Here is a 24,647-nt window from a genome sequence, read left to right on the forward strand (position 1 = left end):
TATCATGACTATAATGAAGTTCATGTAGAGAGTCATATATCTGTCATTAACCGCTTGTTTTTGGCTCGTTAACTTGGCTGTATGCATTATAACAGGGACTGCAGAGGGTGCTGAATGATGTGAGAAGAAGCAGACTTCAAACATTTATCACTTCACATTTTTTATCCTCCAGAAACGTGACGACTTCATTTTCCAACCGTTCTGTCCTAAAGGAGTGAAGGAAGGCAAAGTCTGATCAGTGCGTGCTAACATTGCTAATGCTGGAGCGTTTCATCACTGAAGGACCAAGGACTGCTCCGAAGGTAAGAACATATCATCTTCCACCTCAGCGACTTCTTCTTCATGACGTTGGGTGTTTTTGGGAGCAGTGTTTCGATGTGTTTCGTCTGATTTCAACTTGGAAAACTCTGTAAAGCAAACTAAAACATTAAAGTAGCATAAAACGAAGAATAGAATTCCTGTTCAGACTGAATAAATCATAATTCAGGAGATGCAAAGATGCCATGTTCACCCCTTCAATGTTGATGTGTTACGTCACCTAGGAAAGATGGAGGTAGTCTGCCATGTACGGAAAATACTAAGAGTCAGTGTAACATGCTAAAATCTGCTCTGTCCCCAGTACCACCAATATTTGGTGTATCACCAACACTGTTTTGTTGCATTGTTAACACATTATGGGTTGTGAAAAACACATTGTTTAAACTTAAAATACTGTACACCCAATGTTTCATAGAAGTTTGACAGAGTCCACTTGATGGCGATGTTGTTCCATAAATGGGCGCGCTGATGTGCAGCTCTTCTGAGAGGAGCTGGGAGGTTTTTGTACGGGGTTTGCGGGGTTTCCTGTCACTGTGGGCCTCACAGCACAGTAGTACACAGCAGAGTCTGTCAGTACTGACTGTGAGATGATCAGCTGGATTTGTTTCTGCTGGACTTTGGCCTTCAGTCTAGATTCTGGATCATTTCCACCTGATCCTGAGGATGAGTGTGAGGTGAGGATCTGTGGTGGTTCTCCTGGGTTTTGTCGATACCAGAAGAAGTAATCTCCCGTTGAGAGTTCTGGGTAATTGTAGGTCAGAGAAACTGTGCTGCCGACCACACTGTACTGCTCATTGTTGACTGGGTGGAGGCCTTCACAGCTGACATCTACAGGAAAGCAGTTAAATAATGAGTCAGTGCAGACATGTCCATGTAGCTGCAGCTGTGAAGCAGCTGCCATTAAACTGGCAGATGTGACTGATCAGCCTTGATCAGACTGAACTCAAAGAGATGAATGTAAACAAGACTTACCAGTGAACACACAGAGGAGCAGAACTGGCACCAGAACCATCGTGTTCAGTGATCCTCACTCTGAACTCACCCTAAAGAGCTGCTAGTGCTGACAGCCAGGCCCCCCGTCTCTACAGGAAGGCCCTCCTCCTCCTCACCATGTGACTCCACCAGCAGGGCGGCGTCACAGTGACTGACACACAGACTGATAAAGCAGAGGTCAAAATGAGAATAGTTCAGTTCTTTGTATGTCTCCCTGTTTTGTTGCTGAAATTTCTATCATATGTTTGAAATAAATGATTCTGAGTCTTAACGTGATCGGCAGTTTTCATTATCACTTTGAACCTTGTAAGGCCACTGCAGGCAACTGAACAAAGTGTGTGGGCTGGAGTCTGAGCTGAAGTGTTTCCTGTCAGTCAGCTGTCAGCTGCATCTTCAAGCTGTTGTGGCTTTTCTTCTTAGTACTCTAGTACTTCGAAGTCCTCCACCTTGTGTTAGGTCGCTGGGTTGGAGAAGGTGTCTGATTAAAGCGTTGGCGCCATGAAAAAAATTCAGTTCCATGAAAGTGGACATGAGTGTAAAACTAAATGTTCTTCTAGCTGGGCATCTGCTCCCATGTACAGGGACACTGAAAAACTGTTTGACCAAATGTTTGCATCTCTGAAATACAATTCACATTTAATGTAACTGATTTGAGAATTCAGTCCTTCAAGAGGCTATCGCTCTCTACCATTGATTAATGATCTTATTGACAGTGATTGACACAATTAAAGGGAGAGGATGATGCATGTGGCATGTCCTTAATAATAAAGGGAGTTCTGTCCTTCATGTCTGCCACGGCTGGAGATAAATTATGTAGTAAGGCCAGACATGAATGATAGTGTGAGCACACATTCATTCACATTTAATGCTCACGAAGGAGCTGATCCAGTATCATTTCAATATCACCAGACTTTACAACATTCCTTTTAGAACAAGCATGAAGCAAGGACTCTGAAAATGAAGGAAATGAAACTGAATCCACATTCAACTCATTGAATGAGTTACTCTCGGTGACAGTGTGTGAGTCCCTCTAGTGGATGTTGTGGAGTATTGTGTTGTCTTTGCTCCAAAGGTTTTTGTACAGAGTTGAGCTGTTTCCTGTCACTGTGGGCCTCACAGCACAGTAGTACACAGCAGAGTCAGTCACTGCAGCAGAGGACATCTGCAGATCCAGATGTTTTTCTCCAGACAGTTTAGTGGAGAACCTTGTGTCTGATTTCAGAGAGTCTGCGGCTCTGGACTGGTTGAGTCCTGAGATGTACAGGAGGAACTCTGGAGGTTTTCCTGGATATTGTTGATACCAGAAGAAATCATCTGAAGCTGTTATAGTGTTGGAGTAACTGTAGGTCAGAGTCAGAGTGCTGCCTTCTACACCGGACTCTTCATACTTGGCTGCAGTGAGTTGTTGACAGCTGACACCTGGAGGAAGAGATAAATGTTGTTAACGAGCAGATGACCCTCAGAGCGCCTGAGTTCTACAAACATCCTTTAAAGGCCTTTCTTTAACCCACCTGTCAGTGTGATCAGAAGCAGAGGAAACATGACACAGTGGTGCAGTGACAGCATCTTCACACACTGTCTGTTCTAGAGGGTTTACATGTGAATGGGTCTGACTGTGGGAGTCCTTTTCTGTTCTGCTCTGTGAGTGTTGCTCCTCCTTCAGCCTCCTCCTCCTCTCATATCAACCACACCTCACTAAGTTTCACTGCTTCCAGCTCAAACACATCAGACTCTCTCATTCTCACTCCGTTTAAAGGGAATCTTATATTTTCAGAACTTTTATACATATATATATACTTATACAGATGTACCTATGGCTGAGTCTCCCAAAGCAAACTCCTCCTAGGACTACGACTGATTCACATTACTCTTATAGAAAAAGGGCACTAAGGAGCTTTGTCTTTGAGGTGAGCAGAACAGATTCTCCTCTGCTACTGGACTTATGGACAAGATGTAACGCCCCACATTGACCCATCCACCAGCAACTTTCACTACTTGACCATGTAACATTATCACTCACTGAATCATTTGCTGCACAGCTGAACTCCTCCAGAGAGTATTGAGCAGCTGTAACCACAGTGACTCTGATCAAACAGGAACCATCAGAATCCATCTGATATGAAGGTCTGTGGTTTGAATCCCACTTCCCTCCTCTTTGAAGAGGAGTCAGATATCTGTGTTCAGGTTTTTGTACAGCCTCTTCTACACTTTGTATCACTGTGTTTCTAGAGCACAGTAGTAGAGAGCTGTGTCTGCCAGCCTCACACCTCTGATGGTCAGTTCAGTTGATGTGTCGCTTGTTTCTGATCCATATCTTTGATCTGGAATATGCTCAGCTGTGCCGCCTTTGCCTTTTTTCCAGAGTATAAACTGAGGAGCCTGAAGGTCAGAATGATGTCTGTACCAGTAAAGGTATGCACTCGATGCATCTGTCTGATATGTACATGAGAGTGTGACGTTTTGTCCCTCTGTCCCGCTGACTTGTCTTTGTCCAGCAGAGATTGTGTCTCCAGCTGTCAGTCCTGGAAAAAGTAGAGAACATGAAGCCATTAGACTAACATTGTCCATGAGGCTGAGAGGAGAAGACAGTGGAAAATGTCTCCTGTGTTACTGTGTGGACACAAAGAGCTCAGCTTGATGACAAAGACAGATGATTGCATGTGTCCAACATGGACATTTGTAAGTGCCAAAGACAAATGTCCAGTTGTACAACAGCAGGCAGACATCTTTGATCCAGCTGCTCATAAACTCACCTATGAAGTGAGATGAAAACAAAAAGAGGTGAAGCAACATGTCTTTGGAGTTATTAAAGCAGACACACAGCACATCAACAATGTTCTTCCACTGCACTACAATGAGGCACAAAGAATGTCATTGGATGAGCTGAAGTTCAGTGGGCGGGGCCAATCACCTCTTGTTGTTATTGTTTCAGTTCAGCTCAGCCAATGAAATTCTTTAGTGCTTCCACAGCAGCTCTGTCTCTGTCTCTGATCTTTACTGCTTCATGTCTCTGTTGTCTTTGTCCTCAGTCCAATGACTGAAACATCAGTGGTTGAACAGTGTGTGAGTCCCTCTAGTGGATGTTGTGGAGTATTGTGTTGTCTTTGCTCCAAAGGTTTTTGTACAGAGTTGAGCTGTTTCCTGTCACTGTGGGCCTCACAGCACAGTAGTACACAGCAGAGTCTGTCACTGCAGCAGAGGACATCTGCATGAGGATTTGGTGTTTGTTGCTCACTTTAACTGAGAATCTTGACTTATTTTCTTCTTTTGTTCCATAATGAAAGATCAGGAACTCTGGAGGTTTTCCTGCATATTGTCGATACCAGAAGAAGTAATCATTGCTGGCAGCATCTCTGTTCAGAGTGTAGGTCAGAGTCAGAGTGTCTCCTTCCAAAGCCGTCACTTCATCTTTAAATGGTGTCAGTAAATCCTCAGAGGAGCCTGAAAACAACAAAGATATATTCAGCATGACATTTGGATTGGATTCTGGATCTTTAACTTAGTTCAGGAGTTTCAGAGTTCATCAGTTCAAACAACATCAGAATGTTTTCATGTCTATCGGCTCCTTTTCCATCTAGATCCATCTTTGGATGACTTACCAGTTTGAAAGGAGACCATCATCATCCAGATGAAAAGCAGGAACATTATTTCCAGCTGTGCTGAATGAACAACAGAGAGAACACAGCAGCTCTTCACTCCAACATGCAGCCTTTCATATTCAGCTGTGTAGCTCCGCCTCTTGCTGTGCTCTGTTTCCATTCAGGCTGATGGAAGCTGTAGAGATGACAGTGATGCTGCAGCATCATCATCCAGGGACTCAGACTGAAGGAGGACCTGCTGTTAGAGCAGCTCTCATGTACACTCTCTCTGCATCCTGCATCACTTGCAGCAGGTTTATTGTCTTTCTCTGGGGGTTTGGTCCTTGGGGTGGACCAGTCTCTGTCTCAGGGTGGAGCTGGGTTTAAAGTGTACTGGGATCTGATGTGTGTTGAAAGTCCCTCAGAGTTTTTTCAGAGGCTCCTGACACATATGGATGAATGTTTCTCTGTGTGACTGCTGCTGTTCTGGTCGGGCTGTCTGCTCTTCTTTCTGTTGGCCTCTTTCGGCAGGGTCCAGTTTGGGTATCCACATGTTCTGAGAGCTGTGTTTATTGGTGTTTGCTCCTCAGTTTGTCCTCCTGTCTTTGTGGGATTGTCTGAGCCCGGTGGTGTGGGGTCCTGATGACACCCAGCTTGTGCTCCACTGGGTGGTGCAGTCACATACTAAATACTGGTCTCTGTGATCCGTTTGGAATTCCACAGGTGGACTCTGACTGCTGGCCCTTTGAGGCCTCAGAGAACTGTCATTCAGATATGAGTGAACCCAGGCTGGTACTGTCCCACAGAGGACTGATCAGGTCTTTCAGACATGTGTGAGTGAACGGCTGCACTGACAGCACAACAAGGACACTGTATTCATCAGTGCAGAGAGGAAAACTACAACAGACTCCTACAACCTCACAGCACCCCCTGTCTGCTCCACCTGATGAAAGGGTTTCTAGCAGGGAGGGGTGGTGTTCTTATGAGAGCCCGTCTTTATAGATTCATGTGGTTTGATCCTTTGAGTTGACTCCAAAGGAACTCTGTGGACATATGATGCAGAAATGCTGCAGTTACTCGTGGTCCTTATGTGTGAGTCCATTAAAGCTTCAATGAAGACATTTCAATAGATTTCTGTAGAACTTTTGGTCCAAAGAGGATTCAGAGGAGACTGAACGTGCTGAAAACAAGAGGATGTGCTGTTCAGTAAGAGCTCAGAGCAGCTTTAACCTCCACTGACCAGTAACAGGTCACAGAGGACAGAAGGTGATGAGACCAGTGATTAAAAACCTTTTTAAAATGGATGTAGGATTTGGGTGAGGGCACGGGTGGATGGATTCAGATCTACAGTCTGACTCTGCACTGACTAAAGTGAAGGACTGCATGAAGTTAAAGAAGCTGAATCAGTGAGTCACACTGAACAAAGGAGGAAGGAGATGGAGCTGTGACAGTGTGTGAGTCCCTCTAGTGGATGTTGTGGAGTATTGTGTTGTCTTTGCTCCAAAGGTTTTTGTACAGAGTTGAGCTGTTTCCTGTCACTGTGGGCCTCACAGCACAGTAGTACACAGCAGAGTCTGTCACTGCAGCAGAGGACATCTGCATGTGCATTTGGCGTTTGTTGCTCACTGTAATTGACAGTCCAGGAACTGGATCCTTTAACTTTTCACCAGATCCCAAATGAGAGATCAGGAACTCTGGAGTTTTTCCTGCATATTGTCGATACCAGTAAAACTCATCACCACCAGCAGCATCTCTGTCATACGTGTAGGTCAGAGTCAGAATGCTGCCTTCTAAAGTGGACTGCTGAGTCTGGACTGCAGTGAGTTGTTGACAGCTGACACCTAAAGGAAGAGATAACATGTTGTCAAAAACAGAAGCCCCTTCAGAGAACATTAGAACTGAAGTGTTTCTGCTGAATCTTACGTACCTCTGAGAACAGACAGCAACAGCAGAGAAAGTAGAAAACAGTCCAATGACAGCATGTTGAAGAAAGAGAATGTTTCTGCTTTGTGGATTGAACTCTGCTGAAGTTTCTCTCTCTTCTATAGTTCAGTCCCAGCTCAGCTCCTCCCTCAGTGTCTCCGTCTCCTCTTTGTTCTGTCTCTTGTCTAGTTCCTCTTCCTCCTGGTTAACAGACTGCTAGCAGCACTCTGACTCTCTGTGAGGACCTTACATGTCATAAAGCAGCTGACACAGACTGTACTCATGGACTGAGAGCTGTGTGTTCATGCTTGGTATGAAGTCAGACCTGTTCAGGGTGGGTGTTGAACTGCAGCAGGACTGCACCTTGTCTCTGCTCCTGTTCATGAGTTTCATTTACTGGATATTGAGGCGTAGCTGTGTGGTGGAGGGGATTCAGGGCGACCAGCGGCTCTCATCTTCACTGTCTCTGGAGGACCTGGTGTTACTGGTTAGATGGTGTGTTCGCTCTTCTGTGTTGTTCAATTGAACAAAAGACAGCTTCTGGCTGGCTCAGCTCAGTGTTTATTAACAGATAATCTGTAAAAACAGGATCATGTGTCCCAGAGTAGAAACAAAGCAGAGGAACACAGTAACATACAAACACAACATGAGCAGCTCTCACAGCTCTGAAGAGCAGCTTTGATGCTGCATTTAAGTCTTTAGCCAGCAGAGAGCCAGGAGCCAAGACAGGACCTGCTGGAGGGATCTCATCTCTCAGCAGCCCTGGGAGCAGCTGTGGGTCTCCCAAGAGGAGCTGGAGGAGGTTGCTGGAGACAGGGAGGTTTGGTGGTCTGTGGTCCTCCTGCTGTTTTCATGAGCCTGGTGGATTAAAGAGTTTGAGTTCTGACTCATCGTCATTGAGTCAGAACTTCATTCCTCTACAGCTCTGACTTCTTACTGTTTACTGTTATCATCAAAACTTATGATGATGTTTCATCTCCTCTACAAACCATCTGAAGAGTCCACAGCACACTGAATCCTGACAGTCTATACAGCTGTGACAGTGTGTGAGTCCCTCTAGTGGATGTTGTGGAGTATTGTGTTGTCTTTGCTCCAAAGGTTTTTGTACAGAGTTGAGCTGTTTCCTGTCACTGTGGGCTGCAGAGCACAGTAGTACACAGCAGAGTCAGACAGCTGAAGCTTCTGGATCTTCAGAGGAATTGATGTCTTTTCGAGTTCAGCATCAAATCTGGATTTCTTGGAGTCTCCTGGATCTTTTATTGCAGAGTGACGCATCAGTATAGACTTTGGAACGTCATTCACTTCTTGTTTGTACCAGAACAGATAAGGACTTAGATCACTGGTCTGAAAGGAGCATCCAAGTGTGACAGTGTCTCCTTCAGCAGCAGTGACATCTCCCTCTTGCTGGGTCACTGAGTCTTGTCCTTTACACTCTGGGGAAGAAGAGAAGATGCAGAGGAAGAGATGGATCAATAAAGATGATTGATGAAAGCAGAACAATCAGCAGCTGCTCTCTTCACTGTCAGTGAGTTGATGACAGCTGCCAGCTACATGCAGAGAGAAGTCTGTCAGTTGATGGTCTAACAGTTGTTGTCAGTGAGTCTCTGTCATGTTCAATATGTCACCTACCTCTTATTGTGAGCAGAAACAAAGCCACAGACAGCCTGAAGCTCACTGACAGCATCTTAAAGACAGTCTGTCTGTTGTTTGGATCCAACTCTGTCAAAGTGGCTCTTTTCTGAACTTGAGTCAGAGTTTAGCTCCTCCCTCAGTCCTCTCCTGCTTCCTGTCACATCTCTGACAGACACAGTGTCTGTGCTGCTGCTGCTGTGATTGGCTCACTTCAAATGTGATGAATTTCTTAACAATTTTTTAACTAAAGTCCGTGACATCCGCAAACAATTCCGTTCTGTCTTTGTCGAACCAAAAGATATTTGTTCCACCCCTTTCGCTCTAAAACAGTTTCATGAAATTTCACTCCCCTCACTGGAACGCATTGTTACGTAGTTAAGGCCTACCACCTGCCTCTCAGATTGCATCCCTTCTTGGTTTTTAAAAGATGTACTTCACACGGTTGGTCCCAGTATCCTAGCCATTGTAAATGGTTCTCTCTCCTCTGGCATTGTCCCATCTTCTCTCAAACATGCCATCGTTTGCCCTCTTAAAGAAGCCTGTACTCGATCCCGCTGTTCTAAGTAATTACAGACCGATATCTAAGCTACCATTTCTATCAAAAATTCTAGAAAAAGTTGTGGCTTCCCAGTTAACTTCTTTCATGAATAATAATTACATTTTTGAGAAGTTCCAGTCAGGCTTCCGGAGCATGCATAGCACAGAGACGGCACTTGTAAAAGTCTCAAATGACCTTCTGTTGGCGGCTGACTCTGGTCTGCACTCAATTTTAATCCTCCTAGACCTCAGCGCCGCATTTGACACTGTGGATCACAATGTTTTAATCAGCCGTTTGAAGTACACTGTTGGAGTCAGTGAAGTGGCACTAGAATGGTTCACCTCATACCTGTCAAACAGGTCCTTTTCTGTTATCCTGGGTAACACATCCTCAGTGTCCGCCCCCCTGTCATGTGGTGTGCCCCAGGGATCCATACTGGGTCCTCTTCTCTTCACTATCTACATGCTACCCCTCAGTGATATCCTGCACAGACACAATATTAACTTCCACTGTTATGCTGACGACATCCAACTCTATATACCACTCACACCCGGTAGCTCTGATGGCTCACATATCCTGTCCTGTTTAACAGAAATTAAGAACTGGATGTCCAGCAATTTCCTACAGTTAAACGATGCTAAATCAGAAATTATTATCATTACACCTTCCACCCCCAACCCCAGCTATGTTGCCCACCTTTCCACCTGTCTTGGCACCTGGTCTAAAAATATATGCACTGAGGCCCGCAACCTGGGTATCATCTTTGACTCCAGACTTTCTTATGACACTCAAGTTACCAAGGTTGTTCAATCCTGTTTCGCACAGCTAAGGCAATTAAGAAAAATTTGACCATTCCTCTCCCCACCTCTGTTTGAAACGGTCATACATGCACTAATCTCCTCCAGGCTAGGCTACTGCAACGCCCTCTACTCTGGTATCAGTAAACATAACATTCACAGACTACAATTAATACAGAATGCCGCTGCAAGGCTTCTCACTCATACAAGGAGAAGTGACCATATAACACCAGTTCTAGCTGCCCTTCACTGGCTCCCTGAGAGTTTTAGAATTGATTTTAAGATTTTACTGATGGTTTTTAAAGCAATAAATGGCCTCGCTCCCTCCTATATGCATGACCTTTTAACCCCTCACGAGCCTGAACTCCGCCTGAGATCCTCTAGAAAACTCCTCCTATCAGTCCCCACAACCCGGCTAATTACAAAAGGTGGCCGCGCATTTGCTGCATATGCGCCCAAAATCTGGAACTCCCTGCCAGAGGATATCAGGCTCAGTGTCTTCTTTTAAATCTCTTCTTAAAACTCACTTTTATTGTTTAGCGTTTTCATAAACTGGTTCATTTATCCATTGATTTATTGTTTTACTTTATTGCTTTTAATTGTTTTATGCTTATGCCTGGTTTTATCTTACGGGCCTATTTTTACTTGCATTTTTTATTCTTATTTTTATCATTATTTTGTATTTTATTCTATTTTTAATATTTTAAATTGTTTTACGTCTTATTGATTAGTGTTTATGAATTTTACTGGATGGTATTTTAACCAAGTTCTGCTGTTCCTGCTTGGATTGTATTGTACAGTACTTTGAAGCTGAGTGTTTAAAAAAGTGCTTAGTTATTATTATCGTGTCCATCATGGAAGAAGCAGCTGATAAGGCAGCACTGATGGACACTGACAGACCATGAGACTGACTTCAGTCTGTAGACGTTGAGCTGCTGCTCAGTCACACATCACAAACACACTGAACACATGTTCAACACTAACACACTTTGTCCCTGTGCTTCCATCAGAGTCACACTTTATGGTCTTATTGTCAGACAGCAGAGGGGAGGACACGTGTCTCACTGTCCTTCTGTCCCTTCACACTGATCATGACTCTGTCAGTTATTGATCGTTACTCCTCCACATTTTCTGACTCGCTCCGAGTCGTCATGACTTTGACTTTGCAAACTTTCCTGGTCTGTAAGAAGAAATCAAAGAGCAGAGAAAGAGCTGGTTTTCCTGTGAGAGCAGCTGATGAAGGCAGGAACTAAAGTCTCAGCACAGACTGGAAGAAGAGCCCTGAACAGACTGGATGTGTGGAGACTTGATGCTGGATGAAGCTGGGGCATCAGCAGCAGAGAAAGGGCCACAGGAAGCTTCTGTGTGACAGAAGCTGAAGAAGATGAAGCCTGCCCGCTGACCTGCTGGATGGACTCTGTTTCTTTTGAAGGTCACTTCCTGTTCCTGTCAGCCAGGCTCCCCGCCTCACAGGTGAGGTGTGTCTGAAGAGACAGAGCAGAGAGAGCAGGTGTTTGGTGAGGGCACAGAGTGGAGGACAGCTGTGTCTGTAGGATCCACAGTGATGTGGACAAGTTCATGTCTCTCAGCTCTGCTGCTCAAACATCAACAGTTTGTTCCTCTGGTGCTGCTCCAGACTCTGCAGGAACAAGTTAGAACCTGACCTGACTTCCACACAAAGGGCCTGGAGACACCTCAATGCAGGGAGGTCCTCCTCAGAGCAGCCTGCTGAGCTCCTTCTTTTGGTTTGGACTTCAACTCGTCTGTCTCTTTGTGTCAGTGCATTGCTGCTGTTTGTGTGTTTGTGTGAAGGACGGATGAAGGACTGTTTGTGTTGGACTCTGAACTTGTTACCTTCACCAGAGGGATGCTGGTGTCTCTCTCTGTGGACTTGGATCTAATCAGATGTCAAGGTTTTGTTGGACTGTCCTGCCCACTTTTGGATGTTTGCTTGGGTTAGGAGCTGATGGATGTTGAAGATTTTACTGAAGTGGTTGAACAGTGTGTGAGTCCCTCTAGTGGATGTTGTGGAGTATTGTGTTGTCTTTGCTCCAAAGGTTTTTGTACAGAGTTGAGCTTTTTCCTGTCACTGTGGGCTGCAGAGCACAGTAGTACACAGCAGAGTCAGACAGCTGAAGCTTCTGGATCTTCAGAGGAACTGACTTATTCTGGATGTCTGTATGAAATCTGTCGTCCTGGAAGTCTGGAGCTTTATCTGCTGGTTCGGTTCCATATTTCCTCAGGATGTACTTTGGGTAACTGTTCACTTCTTGTTTGTACCAGAACAGTCTGGGGAATGTATCAGTGGTCTGAAAGGAGCATCCAAGTGTGACAGTGTCTCCTTCAGCAGCAGTGACATCTCCCTTTTGCTGGGTCACTGAGTCTTGTCCTTTACACTCTGGGGAAGAAGAGAAGATGCAGAGGAAGAGATGGATCAATAAAGATGATTGATGAAAGCAGAACAATCAGCAGCTTTAAAGAGTTCTCTCACATGTAGAACAGATGTCATTTTCAGGGATCATTGTCACTTTGAAGCATAGAAGGTGTTTTCCAAGGTAACAGATGGCAGCAGAGATGATGTGCTGTGAGTGAGTGTAGAATGAACATTCAGAGCTCTTCATGTAGAGCTCAGTAATGTCTTCAAGTGTTTGAAGAGGAAACATGTGCAGCTTTCTATCTTACCAAAGAAAAGAGCAGCAAGAAGAATCCACAGCCAATGTTCCATCTGTACAACAAGGTTTCAATCAACAGGAGGAGCAGCTGATGTTCCACATTCAGTCTGACAGCTGTTCTCTTCACAGCAGCACTTCTTACTGACAGAATGCTGCAACACAGCGCACAAGGAGTGCACCGCCTCCTGGATCATGTGGCCCTCTAGTGGAGCTACAAAGTGCACTTCAACAGTGTGGAGAAAAGGCTTCCAGCAGCTGCTCACTGTGTCCCTCTGTGTGTTTGTGCAGAGCTGATCTGCTTCCTGTCACTGTGGAGTGAAGAAAGCTCACAGTGGAGTGTCTCTGACTGTCCCTCCATCTTGTTGTGGACGTGCTGCAGCAGCTTTGTGTGTCCTCCTGAGTTCATTGTTGTCAGGCTTTGGTCCAGCATCAGCTGTCCTGGACTGCTGCTTTTTCTCCTCCCTGCTTTCAGGTGTCTGCTGGGTGGAGCTGGGTCCTTCTTAGACTTGATCCACAGCTGATCAGTCTGGACTCAGGAGGATCTAAATGTGATGTCCTGACTGTTCCAGCTGCTTGCAGCTCTCATGTTAAACTGATGGACTTCATTAATGACCTGCCATTAATATGTCAGGATGTTAATATTCAGATGTATGCTGATGACACAGTTTTGTATGTACACAGGTCTTCAAAAACTGAGGTAGCTGCCAAACCCCAAATGTTACAAAGTTACAACTGGTTAAATCAATGCTGTCTACAGCTTAATGTCTCCATAACTGTAGGTATGTTTTTCACTAAATCACATAAAGTAACTGAAGACGCAGACATTATAGTGTCATCATAGTGACATTATAGAACATCAGTTCTTGTTTTGGTCACTTATCATGTGAACCAAGACTTCAGTGGAACTCAGCTGAACAGTCTATGTGTGATGAATGGGCTGTTTGTTGCTCCTTGAAATCACTTCATCTGTAAGGTGTTATGGAGTTTACTTACTGGATGCTCCATTGTTATCTTTTTCTAAAAACTCGTACTGTCTCTGAAAGACTGAGTCTACACTGTGTCCTATCACAGCACAGCAGAGTGACAGTGTGTGAGTCCCTCTAGTGGATGTTGTGGAGTATTGTGTTGTCTTTGCTCCAAAGGTATTTGTACAGAGTTGAGCTGTTTCCTGTCACTGTGGGCTGCAGAGCACAGTAGTACACAGCAGAGTCAGACAGCTGAAGCTTCTGGATCTTCAGAGGAGCTGATCTGAAGGTGGAATTCAGTGTGGATGAAAATCTCTCCTTGAACTCGTCTGCTGTGTTCCCTTCATCCAGTGAAACTCGACTCAGGATGAACCTGGGTCTGTTGTTTCCATCCTGTTTGTACCAGTAGAGATAATTCCCTGTTGGTCTGCTGCTGTTGTACAGACAGCCAAGTGTCAGTGCGCCTCCTTCAGCAGCTCTCAGGTCTCCTGTTGTTTGCAGCACGTTGTCTGTTTGTGCTCTGCACTCTGTGAAACAGCAACAAACAGTCTCAGTGTGCTGTGAAAGAATCATGTCAGTGATATCAGAGAAACAGAGATGTGTTCATACCAAGGCAGAGAGCAGCCAGCAGCACTGACATGAACAGAGGCCTCATATCTGCAGTGTGGACTAACTGTGAGCTACAGCCAGTAGAGAGAAGGCTCTGATCTCTGTTTAGTCTCCATCAGCACTGAGTTGGTGGATTAGAAGGAGGAGACTGATCACAGTGACAGGGCTCCTTCACAGCTCTGTGTTACTCCCCCTACTGACAGCTTTACACTCAGCACCTCTTTGAGTACTGCAATTTGAGTACTGTCTTACAACTGTCATGGCCTTCATCTGGGTCAGAGTGCAGGGGATAAAGCTCTACATTCTGTTGTGGACAGTGTGCTGGCAGAGTGTGACATCTTATGTCTGCAAGACACTTTCATATCTAAACAAGACACTCTTGACCAAAGCTTTCTCGGAGTGGGAGAGTGGACGTCTGATCTTAGTCAGAGGCAGAAACTCAGGAGGGGTGGCTGTGCTCTGGGACCAAAAGCTTCATGCTGTGATAGAGCTGATTAGGCCTGATGTAGACTGGTGTATTGGTATACAATATACTCATGAAGGAAGAACCAAGAATCTTTATTGTCACTATGCAGGGCACAGTGAAATGTTGTTCAGCAGCTCTTGGCTTAAGGCACACAGTTGGACACATGGAATGTAAGGCTTTGTCATCTTTAATGTCTGTACTCCATATGAGTCTCATGAGGGCAGTATCTTAATAGGCTGGCTATTATTAATGCTTTTATACAAGACCACAGCATGTGTATATGTTGAGGGGGACATGAATGCTGATATTACAGACAGGAACTCTCGGTTACCCATCTGACCCACTTCTGTGAAGACAAGAACTTTGTGAAGCAGAGTACTGCTGCCTGCAGACAGTTATACATACATGAGTGAAGCCTGGCACACTGCATCATGCTGGGATGTTCTATGAGCTAGGGGCAGCATATAGATGTTGAACACAAGTGGTCCAAGAATGGACCCCTGAGGAACCCCGCATGTGATCTTAGTTCGGTCAGACTCATAGTTACCAATTGACACAAAGTAGTCCCTATCATGTAAGTAAGACTGGAACCAGTTTAACACAGTGCCAGTAAACCCCACCCACTGCTCCAGCCTGTCGAGCAGCTGTATCGAATGCAGCACTAAGGTCCAGCAGCACTAAGACGGAGACTTTGGAACCATCATTATTCAGACGTATGTCCTTTAAGACCTTAATAAGTGCAGTCTCAGAGCTGTGTGCTCCAAATCCAGACTGAAATTCATTAAAAAGATGGTTTTGCACTAAAAATGCATGAATTTGTTGAAACAGCCTTTTCAATGACCTTCCCCAGAAAAGGAAGGTTAGATATTGGCCTGTAGTTATTTATTGCTGAAGCATCCAGATTTGATTTTTTGAGCAGAGGTTTGATTACTGCAGGTTTCAGGGCTCGGGGAAACTGCCCTGACTGAAAAGAACTGTTAACTATCTGCAACACATCTGACGACATGCAGTTAAAAACGTCTTTAAGAAAATGTGCAGGCAGATTATCAAGGGAGCATGTTGTGGGTTTTAACTGTTTACAGTTCCTGTCAGCGCTGGATTATCTAGGAGGTTAAAATGTGCCAGGCTAACTGGTGGATGAGAAGGCACAAGTCACACTATCCTTTTTCCTGAGCTAGAGCTACAGACTGTTTGTCTTGGTTCTATCATTTTATCAGAAAAAGGCTGGTTTGAATGGCGGTTTCTGTAGCCTAGCTAGCACGCCGGCCATGAAGCCTCGCTTCTACTTCCTCCTCCCTGCAGGGATGGTAATCCACGGGGAGCCGGGTATCCTTGCTATGTCCACCAGGATCTTGTGGGAGCAGAGAAACTCGTCTGTAACGCTCCACTCGTGACAAACTCTGATCCTATTGAGGTCGTGCGGCTGTAGATGTTGTGGCCCGACTGAATGTACACAGGACGAGCTCCAACATGAACACAAACCACAAAACAAAACACCAACTGATAAAGCACTGAGCCGCTGCCGTGCTGTGCGCCGCCATCTTACCACTTGCTCCTCAGTTATTGTCTTTAGTCACATCCACACACAGACATTCATGCAGCATGCAGCTGTCTGTTTGTTCACAGAGTGTTGATCAGCTGTAACCACAGTGACTCTGATCAAACAGGAACCATCAGAATCCATCTGATATGAAGGTCTGTGGTTTGAATCCCACTTCCCTCCTCTTTGAAGAGGAGTCAGATATCTGTGTTCAGGTTTTTGTACAGCCTCTTCTACACTTTGTATCACTGTGTTTATAGAGCACAGTAGTAGAGAGCTGTGTCTGCCAGCCTCACACCTCTGATGGTCACTTCAGTTGATGTGTCGCTTGTTTTTGATCCATATCTTTTATCTGGAATATGCTCACTACCACTCCATCCCTTTGCTCCTTTCCAGAGTATAAACTGAGGAGCCTGAAGGTCAGAATGATGTCTGTACCAGTAAAGGTATGCATAACCAGCACTAGTCTGATATGTACATGAGAGTGTGACATTTTGTCCCTCTGTCCCGCTGACTTGTCTTTGTCCAGCAGAGATTGTGTCTCCAGCTGTCAGTCCTGGAAAAAGTAGAGAACATGAAGCCATTAGACTAACATTGTCCATGAGGCTGAGAGGAGAAGACAGTGGAAAATGTCTCCTGTGTTACTGTGTGGACACAAAGAGCTCAGCTTGATGACAAAGACAGATGATTGCATGTGTCCAACATGGACATTTGTAAGTGCCAAAGACAAATGTCCAGTTGTAGAACAGCAGGCAGACATCTTTGATCCAGCTGCTCATAAACTCACCTATGAAGTGAGATGAAAACAAAAAGAGGTGAAGCAACATGTCTTTGGAGTTATTAAAGCAGACACACAGCACATCAACAATGTTCTTCCACTGCACTACAATGAGGCACAAAGAATGTCATTGGATGAGCTGAAGTTCAGTGGGCGGGGCCAATCACCTCTTGTTGTTATTGTTTCAGTTCAGCTCAGCCAATGAAATTCTTTAGTGCTTCCACAGCAGCTCTGTCTCTGTCTCTGATCTTTACTGCTTCATGTCTCTGTTGTCTTTGTCCTCAGTCCAATGACTGAAACATCAGTGGATGAACAGTGTGTGAGTCCCCCTAGTGGATGTTGTGGAGTATTGTGTTGTCTTTGCTCCAAAGGTTTTTGTACAGAGTTGAGCTGTTTCCTGTCACTGTGGGCTGCAGAGCACAGTAGTACACAGCAGAGTCTGTCACTGCAGCAGAGGACATCTGCATGTGGATTTGGCGTTTGTTGCTCACTTTAACTGAGAATCTGGACTTATTTTCTTCTGTTGTTCCATAGGGAGAGATCAGGAACTCTGGAGGTTTTCCTGCATATTGTCGATACCAGAAGAAGTAATCATTGCTGGCAGCATCTCTGTTCAGAGTGTAGGTCAGAGTCAGAGTGTCTCCTTCCAAAGCCGTCACTTCATCTTTAAATGGTGTCAGTAAATCCTCAGAGGAGCCTGAAAACAACAAAGATATATTCAGCATGACATTTGGATTGGATTCTGGATCTTTAACTTAGTTCAGGAGTTTCAGAGTTCATCAGTTCAAACAACATCAGAATGTTTTCATGTCTATCGGCTCCTTTTCCATCTGGATCCATCTTTGGATGACTTACCAGTTTGAAAGGAGACCATCATCATCCAGATGAAAAGCAGGAACATTATTTCCAGCTGTGCTGAATGAACAACAGAGAGAACACAGCAGCTCTTCACTCCAACATGCAGCCTTTCATATTCAGCTGTGTAGCTCCGCCTCTTGCTGTGCTCTGTTTCCATTCAGGCTGATGGAAGCTGTAGAGATGACATTGTTTATTAAACTGATACAAAGATGAAAATGTGTTTTTGGTGATTAGGCCCCGATGTGATGTTTGAGGGAGGAGGTGAGGCGAGGCTAACGGGAACAAACATCTCCTGGGCTCTAGACCTGGTGGTGGTGGTGGTGAAGGACGGGGCTGGAGATGAGGGCTTGGCCTGACATTTAAGCCCTGAGACCTGGTCCAGAGGACTTCACAGAGACACATAGAAAGGCCTAACGAGGAACACATCTGAACTGACCCTGAGCCTAAAGTCCCTGAACCCGGGTACAGTAATTCAAGGGGGGCCAGCCCAGGTGTCTTCTTTGTTTGCTGTGTTGAGTTGTGGAGCTCTGCTTGTTCCTTCGACTCGTATTGTTTCTCCATGTTCTTGACTCAGCTTAAACCCCCACAATCCTTTGCTCTTGGAGCCGGTTCAGTACTGTATAGTGGTCAGTGTGAGTCTGTATTGTGTCAGCTGCTTCTGTGGTTTACTTCCTGTCCTCCTATGAGGACCTGGATGTTACACAGTGATGTTTCTCTGCCTCCCAGCTGTCCACTCCTTTCATTCACAGCTCCATTCCACTTGGTGTCTCACATGCATCAGTAATGACAGAGAATAGAGAAGGTCTTCCTGGTTGAACTTTGGACAAAGTCCATGTCCACAGTGTCCAGTGAGGTCAGAGGAGGCAAGGCAAGCTTTATTTATATAGCACCATTCATACACAAGGCAATTCAGAGTGCTTTACATAGGATGAAATCACAGAATAAAAACATTTAAATAAACATTAAATTAAGAAGGAAAGTACAATCACAAGAAGAATAAAATCATAAAAAAACATTTTCAGGCCTGACTTACATAAAGTGAGTGTTGGAGCAGACCTCAGGTGTTCAGGAAGGCTGTTCCACAGGCGAGGGGCAGAATAACTGAATCCTGCTTCACTATGTGTGGTCCTGACCCTGGCTCCACACAGCAGGCCTGTCCCTGATGATCTCAGGGGTCTGGATGGTTCATAGAGAACCAATAAGATCATTCAGCGCTTTGTAGACCAGGAGTAAAGTTTTGAAATGTATCCTTTGACTCACAGGAAGCCAGTGCAGGGATTTGAGGACCGGTGTGATGTGGTCCAGTTTCCTGGTGTTACTCAGAACTCTAGCAGCAGCATTTTGGACCAGCTGCAGCTGCCTGACTGATTTTTTGCTAAGACCTGTGAGGACGCCGTTGCAGTAATCTAGCCTACTGAAAATGAATGGATGAAGAAGATTCTCTGTGTCTTGTTTGGACAGATCTTGATCCTAGCAATGTTTTTCAGGTGGCAATAGGCAGACTTAGTAATGGCTTTTACATGGCTGTTAAAGTTCAGGTCTGAGTCGAGTATTACACCGAGATTTCTGGCTTGGTTTGTGACCTTCAGTGACATGGAGTCGAGGTAGGCACTGATCTTAGCTCTTTCATATTTTGGGACCATAAACAATCATCTCTGTTTTGTCAGCATTGAGCTGGAAAAAGTTCTGGCTCATCCACTCATTGATTTGTTGAGTACACTTACTTAGTGAGTGTAAGGGACTGTAGTCATGTGATGACACTGAAATATAAAGCTGTGTGTCATCTGTATATGTGTGATAAAAGATGTTCTGATGTTCTATGATCTGAGCTAGGGGCAGCATGTAGATGTTTAACAGAAGTTGTCCAAGAATGGACCCTTGAGGAACCCTGCATGTGATCTTAGTTCGGTCAGACTCATAGTTACCAAGTCACACAAAGTAGTCCCTATCATGTGAGTAAGAATTCTTCTGGTAAGCTATCTACACTGTGTCCTATCACAGCACAGCAGAGTGACAGTGTGTGAGTCCCTCTAGTGGATGTTGTGGAGTATTGTGTTGTCTTTGCTCCAAAGGTTTTTGTACAGAGTTGAGCTGTTTCCTGTCACTGTGGGCCTCACAGCACAGTAGTACACAGCAGAGTCAGACAGCTGAAGCTTCTGGATCTTTAGAGGAACTGATGTCTTGTTGATTGTTGCATCAATTCGTTCTTCCTCTGATGGATTATCTTTTGTTCCAGAGAAACGTTGCAACAACATCTTTGGAGAGTCATTCATTTCTTGTTTGTACCAGAACAAATAAGCATTAGTTATAACAACCATCTGAAAGGAGCATCCAAGTGTGACAGTGTCTCCTTCAGCAGCAGTGACATCTCCCTCTTGCTGGGTCACTGAGTCTTGTCCTTTACACTCTGGGGAAGAAGAGAAGATGCAGAGGAAGAGATGGATCAATAAAGATGATTGATGAAAGCAGAACAATCAGCAGCTTTAAAGAGTTCTCTCACATGTAGAACAGATGTCATTTTCAGGGATCATTGTCACTTTGAAGCATAGAAGGTGTTTTCCAAGGTAACAGATGGCAGCAGAGATGATGTGCTGTGAGTGAGTGTAGAATGAACATTCAGAGCTCTTCATGTAGAGCTCAGTAATGTCTTCAAGTGTTTGAAGAGGAAACATGTGCAGCTTTCTATCTTACCAAAGAAAAGAGCAGCAAGAAGAATCCACAGCCAATGTTCCATCTGTACAACAAGGTTTCAATCAACAGGAGGAGCAGCTGATGTTCCACATTCAGTCTGACAGCTGTTCTCTTCACAGCAGCACTTCTTACTGACAGAATGCTGCAACACAGCGCACAAGGAGTGCACCGCCTCCTGGATCATGTGGCCCTCTAGTGGAGCTACAAAGTGCACTTCAACAGTGTGGAGAAAAGGCTTCCAGCAGCTGCTCACTGTGTCCCTCTGTGTGTTTGTGCAGAGCTGAGCTGCTTCCTGTCACTGTGGAGTGAAGAAAGCTCACAGTGGAGTGTCTCTGACTGTCCCTCCATCTTGTTGTGGACGTGCTGCAGCGGCTTTGTGTGTCCTCCTGAGTTCACTGTTGTCAGGCTTTGGTCCAGCATCAGCTGTCCTGGACTGCTGCTTTTTCTCCTCCCTGCTTTCAGGTGTCTGCTGGGTGGAGCTGGGTCCTTCTTAGACTTGATCCACAGCTGATCAGTCTGGACTCAGGAGGATCTAAATGTAATTTCAATCAGGAGAGACTAAATGTTTAGATGAGAAAGAATTTATTGAAGTACAATGAATGAATGAATTGTGCTTTGGCGTTCTAGACCCCGATGCGATGATCGGCATCCGAAGGGGGAAAGGACAGGAGATGAGGCCGCTTAGGCAGGACTCCCCCCGGGTCTAGACCTGGTGGTGGTGAAGGAGCAGAAGAGCAGAGGATAAGAGAGATGGTCATAAGGACAGCAGCACCTCTGACCTGATAAAAGCCTGATTCTAAAGGAATGTGTTTTTCTCCTGAGTGCCCATGTTATGGTCATCCCTAGACCGGACTCACAACCTATGAGATTTAACCCTCATGGACTGTTCGCAAACACTACCCTTATGTGTTGTTCGGGACAAAAACGTCCCCTAACTTTAACGGTTTTAAAAATATATCAGATAAATATGTTTTTGAATTTTTTTTGCATAGACCTTTTAATTAACTTCAGTTCTAATCAACAGTAGTGAAAAAATCATTTTCCCCCAGGATTTTAACCCTTTAATCACCAATTTTATAAGGGGTGGTGCTGAAAATTGGAAAAAAAAACACACAAAATGGCTCATTTTTAATAGAAAAGGTGAATGTGGACTGGATTCTTTTAACCTTTATTACAGTCTTGGTCATGTCAAACATCAGTAAAAAAATTGACTTTATTGCATTATTAGTTTTTGCACAGCACTGGATTTTCTTTTTTTCTCCCTAATGTGTTGTTCGGGACAAAAACGTCCCCTAACTTTAACGGTTTTAAAAATATATCAGATAAATATTTTTTTGAAATTTTTTTGCATAGACCTTTTACACTCAACAAAAATATAAACGCAACACTTTTGTTTTTGCTCCCATGTTTCATGAGATGGACTTGAAGATTTAAACTTCCTTCCAGATACACAATATTACCATTCCTCTCAAACATTGTTCACAAATCTGTCTAAATGTGTGATAGTGAGCACTTCTGCTTTGCTGAGATAATCCATCCCACCTCACAGGTGTGCCACATCAAGATGCTGATCTGACATCATGATTAGTGCACAGGTGTACCTCAAACTGCCCACAATAAAAGGCCACCCTGAAATGTGCATTTTGTTTCTGCTTTATTGGCGGTCTGGGGAGTATCTGGTGTGACCACCATTTGCCTCATGCAGTGCAACACATCTTCTTCGCATAGAGTTTATCAGATTGTCTATTGTGGCCTGTGGAATGTTGGTCCACTCCTCTTCAATGGCTGTGCGAAGTTGCTGGATATTAGTGGGAACTGGTGCACGCTGTCGTATACGCCGGTCAAGCACATCCCAAACATGTTCAATGGGTGACATGTCCGGTGAGTATGCTGGCCATGCAAGAACTGGGACATTTTCAGCTTCCAAGAATTGTGTACAGATCCTTGCAACATGGGGCCGTGCATTATCTTGCTGAAACATGAGGTGATGTTCATGGATGTATGGCACAACAATGGGCCTCAGGATCTCATCACGGTATCTCTGTGCATTCAAAATGCCATCAATAAAATGCACCTGTGTTCTTCGTCCATAACAGATGCCTGCCCATACCATGACCCCACCACCACCATGGGCCACTCGATCCACAACATTGACATCAGCAAAGCGCTCACCCACACGACGCCACACACGCTGTCTGCCATCTGCCCTGAACAATGTAAACCGAGATTCATCCGTGAAGAGAACACCTCTCCAACGTGCTAGACGCCATCGAATGTGAGCATTTGCCCACTCAAGTCTGTTACGGCGACGATCTGGAGTCAGGTTAAGACCCCGATGAGGACGACGAGCATGCAGTTGAGCTTCCCTGAGACGGTTTCTGACAGTTTGTGCAGAAATTGTTTGGTTATGCAAACCAATTGTTTCAGCAGCTGTCCGAGTGGCTGGTCTCAGACGATCTCGGAGGTGAACCTGCTGGATGTGGAGGTCCTGGGCTGGTGTGGTTACTCGTGGTCTGCGGTTGTGAGGCCGGTTGGATGTACTGCCATATTCTCTGAAACGCCTTTGGAGACGGCTTATGGTGGAGAAATGAACATTCAATGCACGAGCAACAGATCTGGTTGACATTCCTGCTGTCAGCATGCCAATTGCATGCTCCCTCAATGCTTGTGGCATCTGTGGCATTTTGCTGTGAGACAAAACTGCACATTTCAGGGTGGCCTTTTATTGTGGGCAGTTTGAGGTACACCTGTGCACTAATCATGATGTCAGCATCTTGATGTGGCACACCTGTGAGGTGGGATGGATTATCTCAAAGCAAAGCAGAAGTGCTCACTATCACACATTTAGACAGATTTGTGAACAATGTTTGAGAGGAATGGTAATATTGTGTATCTGGAATGAAGTTTAGATCTTCAAGTCCATCTCATGAAACATGGGCGCAAAAACAAAACTGTTGCGTTTATATTTTTGTTGAGTGTAATTAACTTCAGTTCTAATCAACAGTAGTTAAAAAATAATTTTCCCCCAGGATTTTAACCCTTCACCTGCAGACCTGTGCTCATGCAGTGTAGTTCAAGGAACAACAAACAGTCCATTCATCACACACAGACTGTTCAGCTGAGTTCCACTGAAGTCTTGGTTCACATGATAAGTGACCAAAACAAGAACTGATGTTTGATGTTTCAACTTGTCTTTCCTTCTGGTCTGTTAGATGTCTCAGCTGCAGTCTTTACGTGTGACCTAAAATTGAGTTTGGAGTCCAGGTGGATGCCCAAGTATTTGTTTTTGTCTCCTGACACTATAATGTCTGCGTTTTCAGTTACTTTATGTGATTTAATATTTCCCTGAGGGACCTTCCCAAAGGGATTAATAAAGTATATTCTATTCTATTCTATTTAGTGAAAAACATACCTACAGTTATGGAGACATTAAGTTGTAGACAGCATTGATTTAACCAGTTGTAACTTTGTAACATTTGGAGTTTGGCAGCTAGCTGAAGACCCATACAAAACTGTGTCATCAGCATACATCTGAATATTAACATCCTGACATATTAATGGCAGGTCATTAATGAAGTCCATCAGTTTAACATGTGTTAGGGTTAAAATTCCCCTTGTTTCTTCTAATCCCCTCCTGAGTTGGTTTATGAGGAAGGAGCGGATCAATTCATTTTAAACAATGAGGTAGATTCTGAGTCACAGAGCCCTGGGTTGTTGCACACAAAGAACCAAACAAGAACACAAGAACAGAACAACCAACACAACGAACAACCACACAGCAACAACAAACAACGCAACAACAACTGGACATGGAATTCACACATTGATATACCACATGGGCGTTCCTGCCTGCCGGCCCACAGGGGCATCTACTGCCCCCCTGCAGACCCTGGGTCATACAGCGAATAGACTATTAGTGTTTATTCCCTAATTAGGTAAAGCTCCAATTCCTTAACCCTCATGGACTGTTCGGGACATTTTTGTCCTCTGAGAGGAATTTTTTCTGTTTATTTTGGCCATAACTTTGTCAATATGTGGACAAATTGAATCATTTTTGCTCAACAAGCTTAATTTTACATATTTTGTTAATATGATTTTAAAATTTTTCATAGGTCAACAGTACACTGTGGGCAAATTTTACCCCCTTATGTGTTGTTCGGGACAAAAACGTCCCCTAACTTTAACTGTTTTAAAAATACATCAGATAAATATTTTTTTTTATTTTTTTGCATAGACCTTTTAATTAACTTCAGTTCTAATCAACAGTAGTGAAAAAATCATTTTCCCCC

General features: G+C 44.5%; 2 long non-coding RNA genes and 4 gene segments (V, D, J or C); all 6 read right to left on the reverse strand.

Moving 5' to 3' along the window:
* Positions 1-250: 250 nt before the first annotated feature.
* LOC114449972 (Ig kappa chain V region 120-like) lies at positions 251-1,399 on the reverse strand. The segment is given in 2 exon segments: positions 251-1,146; positions 1,291-1,399. Coding segments are annotated over 2 exon segments (459 nt in total).
* A 465-nt stretch (positions 1,400-1,864) lies between these two features.
* Positions 1,865-2,906, reverse strand: LOC114449785 (T cell receptor alpha variable 3-like). The segment is given in 3 exon segments: positions 1,865-1,876; positions 2,429-2,730; positions 2,823-2,906. Coding segments are annotated over 3 exon segments (369 nt in total).
* A 9,190-nt stretch (positions 2,907-12,096) lies between these two features.
* LOC114449976 (uncharacterized) lies at positions 12,097-12,563 on the reverse strand. The gene is made up of 3 exons (XR_003672024.1): positions 12,462-12,563; positions 12,271-12,361; positions 12,097-12,177 (listed from the first exon to the last, which is right to left on the reverse strand). It is a non-coding gene; the product is annotated as an uncharacterized LOC114449976 (long non-coding RNA).
* A 1,030-nt stretch (positions 12,564-13,593) lies between these two features.
* LOC114449973 (T cell receptor alpha variable 18-like) lies at positions 13,594-14,156 on the reverse strand (the record flags this gene model as incomplete). The annotated part of the segment is given in 2 exon segments: positions 13,594-13,943; positions 14,026-14,156. Coding segments are annotated over 2 exon segments (396 nt in total), but the record flags the coding sequence as incomplete, so codon positions are not given.
* A 1,617-nt stretch (positions 14,157-15,773) lies between these two features.
* Positions 15,774-17,790, reverse strand: LOC114449786 (T cell receptor alpha variable 18-like). The segment is given in 3 exon segments: positions 15,774-15,954; positions 17,221-17,506; positions 17,665-17,790. Coding segments are annotated over 3 exon segments (513 nt in total).
* Positions 17,791-20,044: 2,254 nt separating this feature from the next.
* Positions 20,045-20,460, reverse strand: LOC114449977 (uncharacterized). Its single transcript, XR_003672025.1, has 3 exons — positions 20,359-20,460; positions 20,168-20,258; positions 20,045-20,074 (listed from the first exon to the last, which is right to left on the reverse strand). It is a non-coding gene; the product is annotated as an uncharacterized LOC114449977 (long non-coding RNA).
* Positions 20,461-24,647: the final 4,187 nt, after the last annotated feature.

The sequence above is a fragment of the Parambassis ranga genome, chromosome 17 (assembly GCF_900634625.1).
Source record: "Parambassis ranga chromosome 17, fParRan2.1, whole genome shotgun sequence".
Lineage (NCBI taxonomy): Eukaryota > Metazoa > Chordata > Actinopteri > Ambassidae > Parambassis > Parambassis ranga.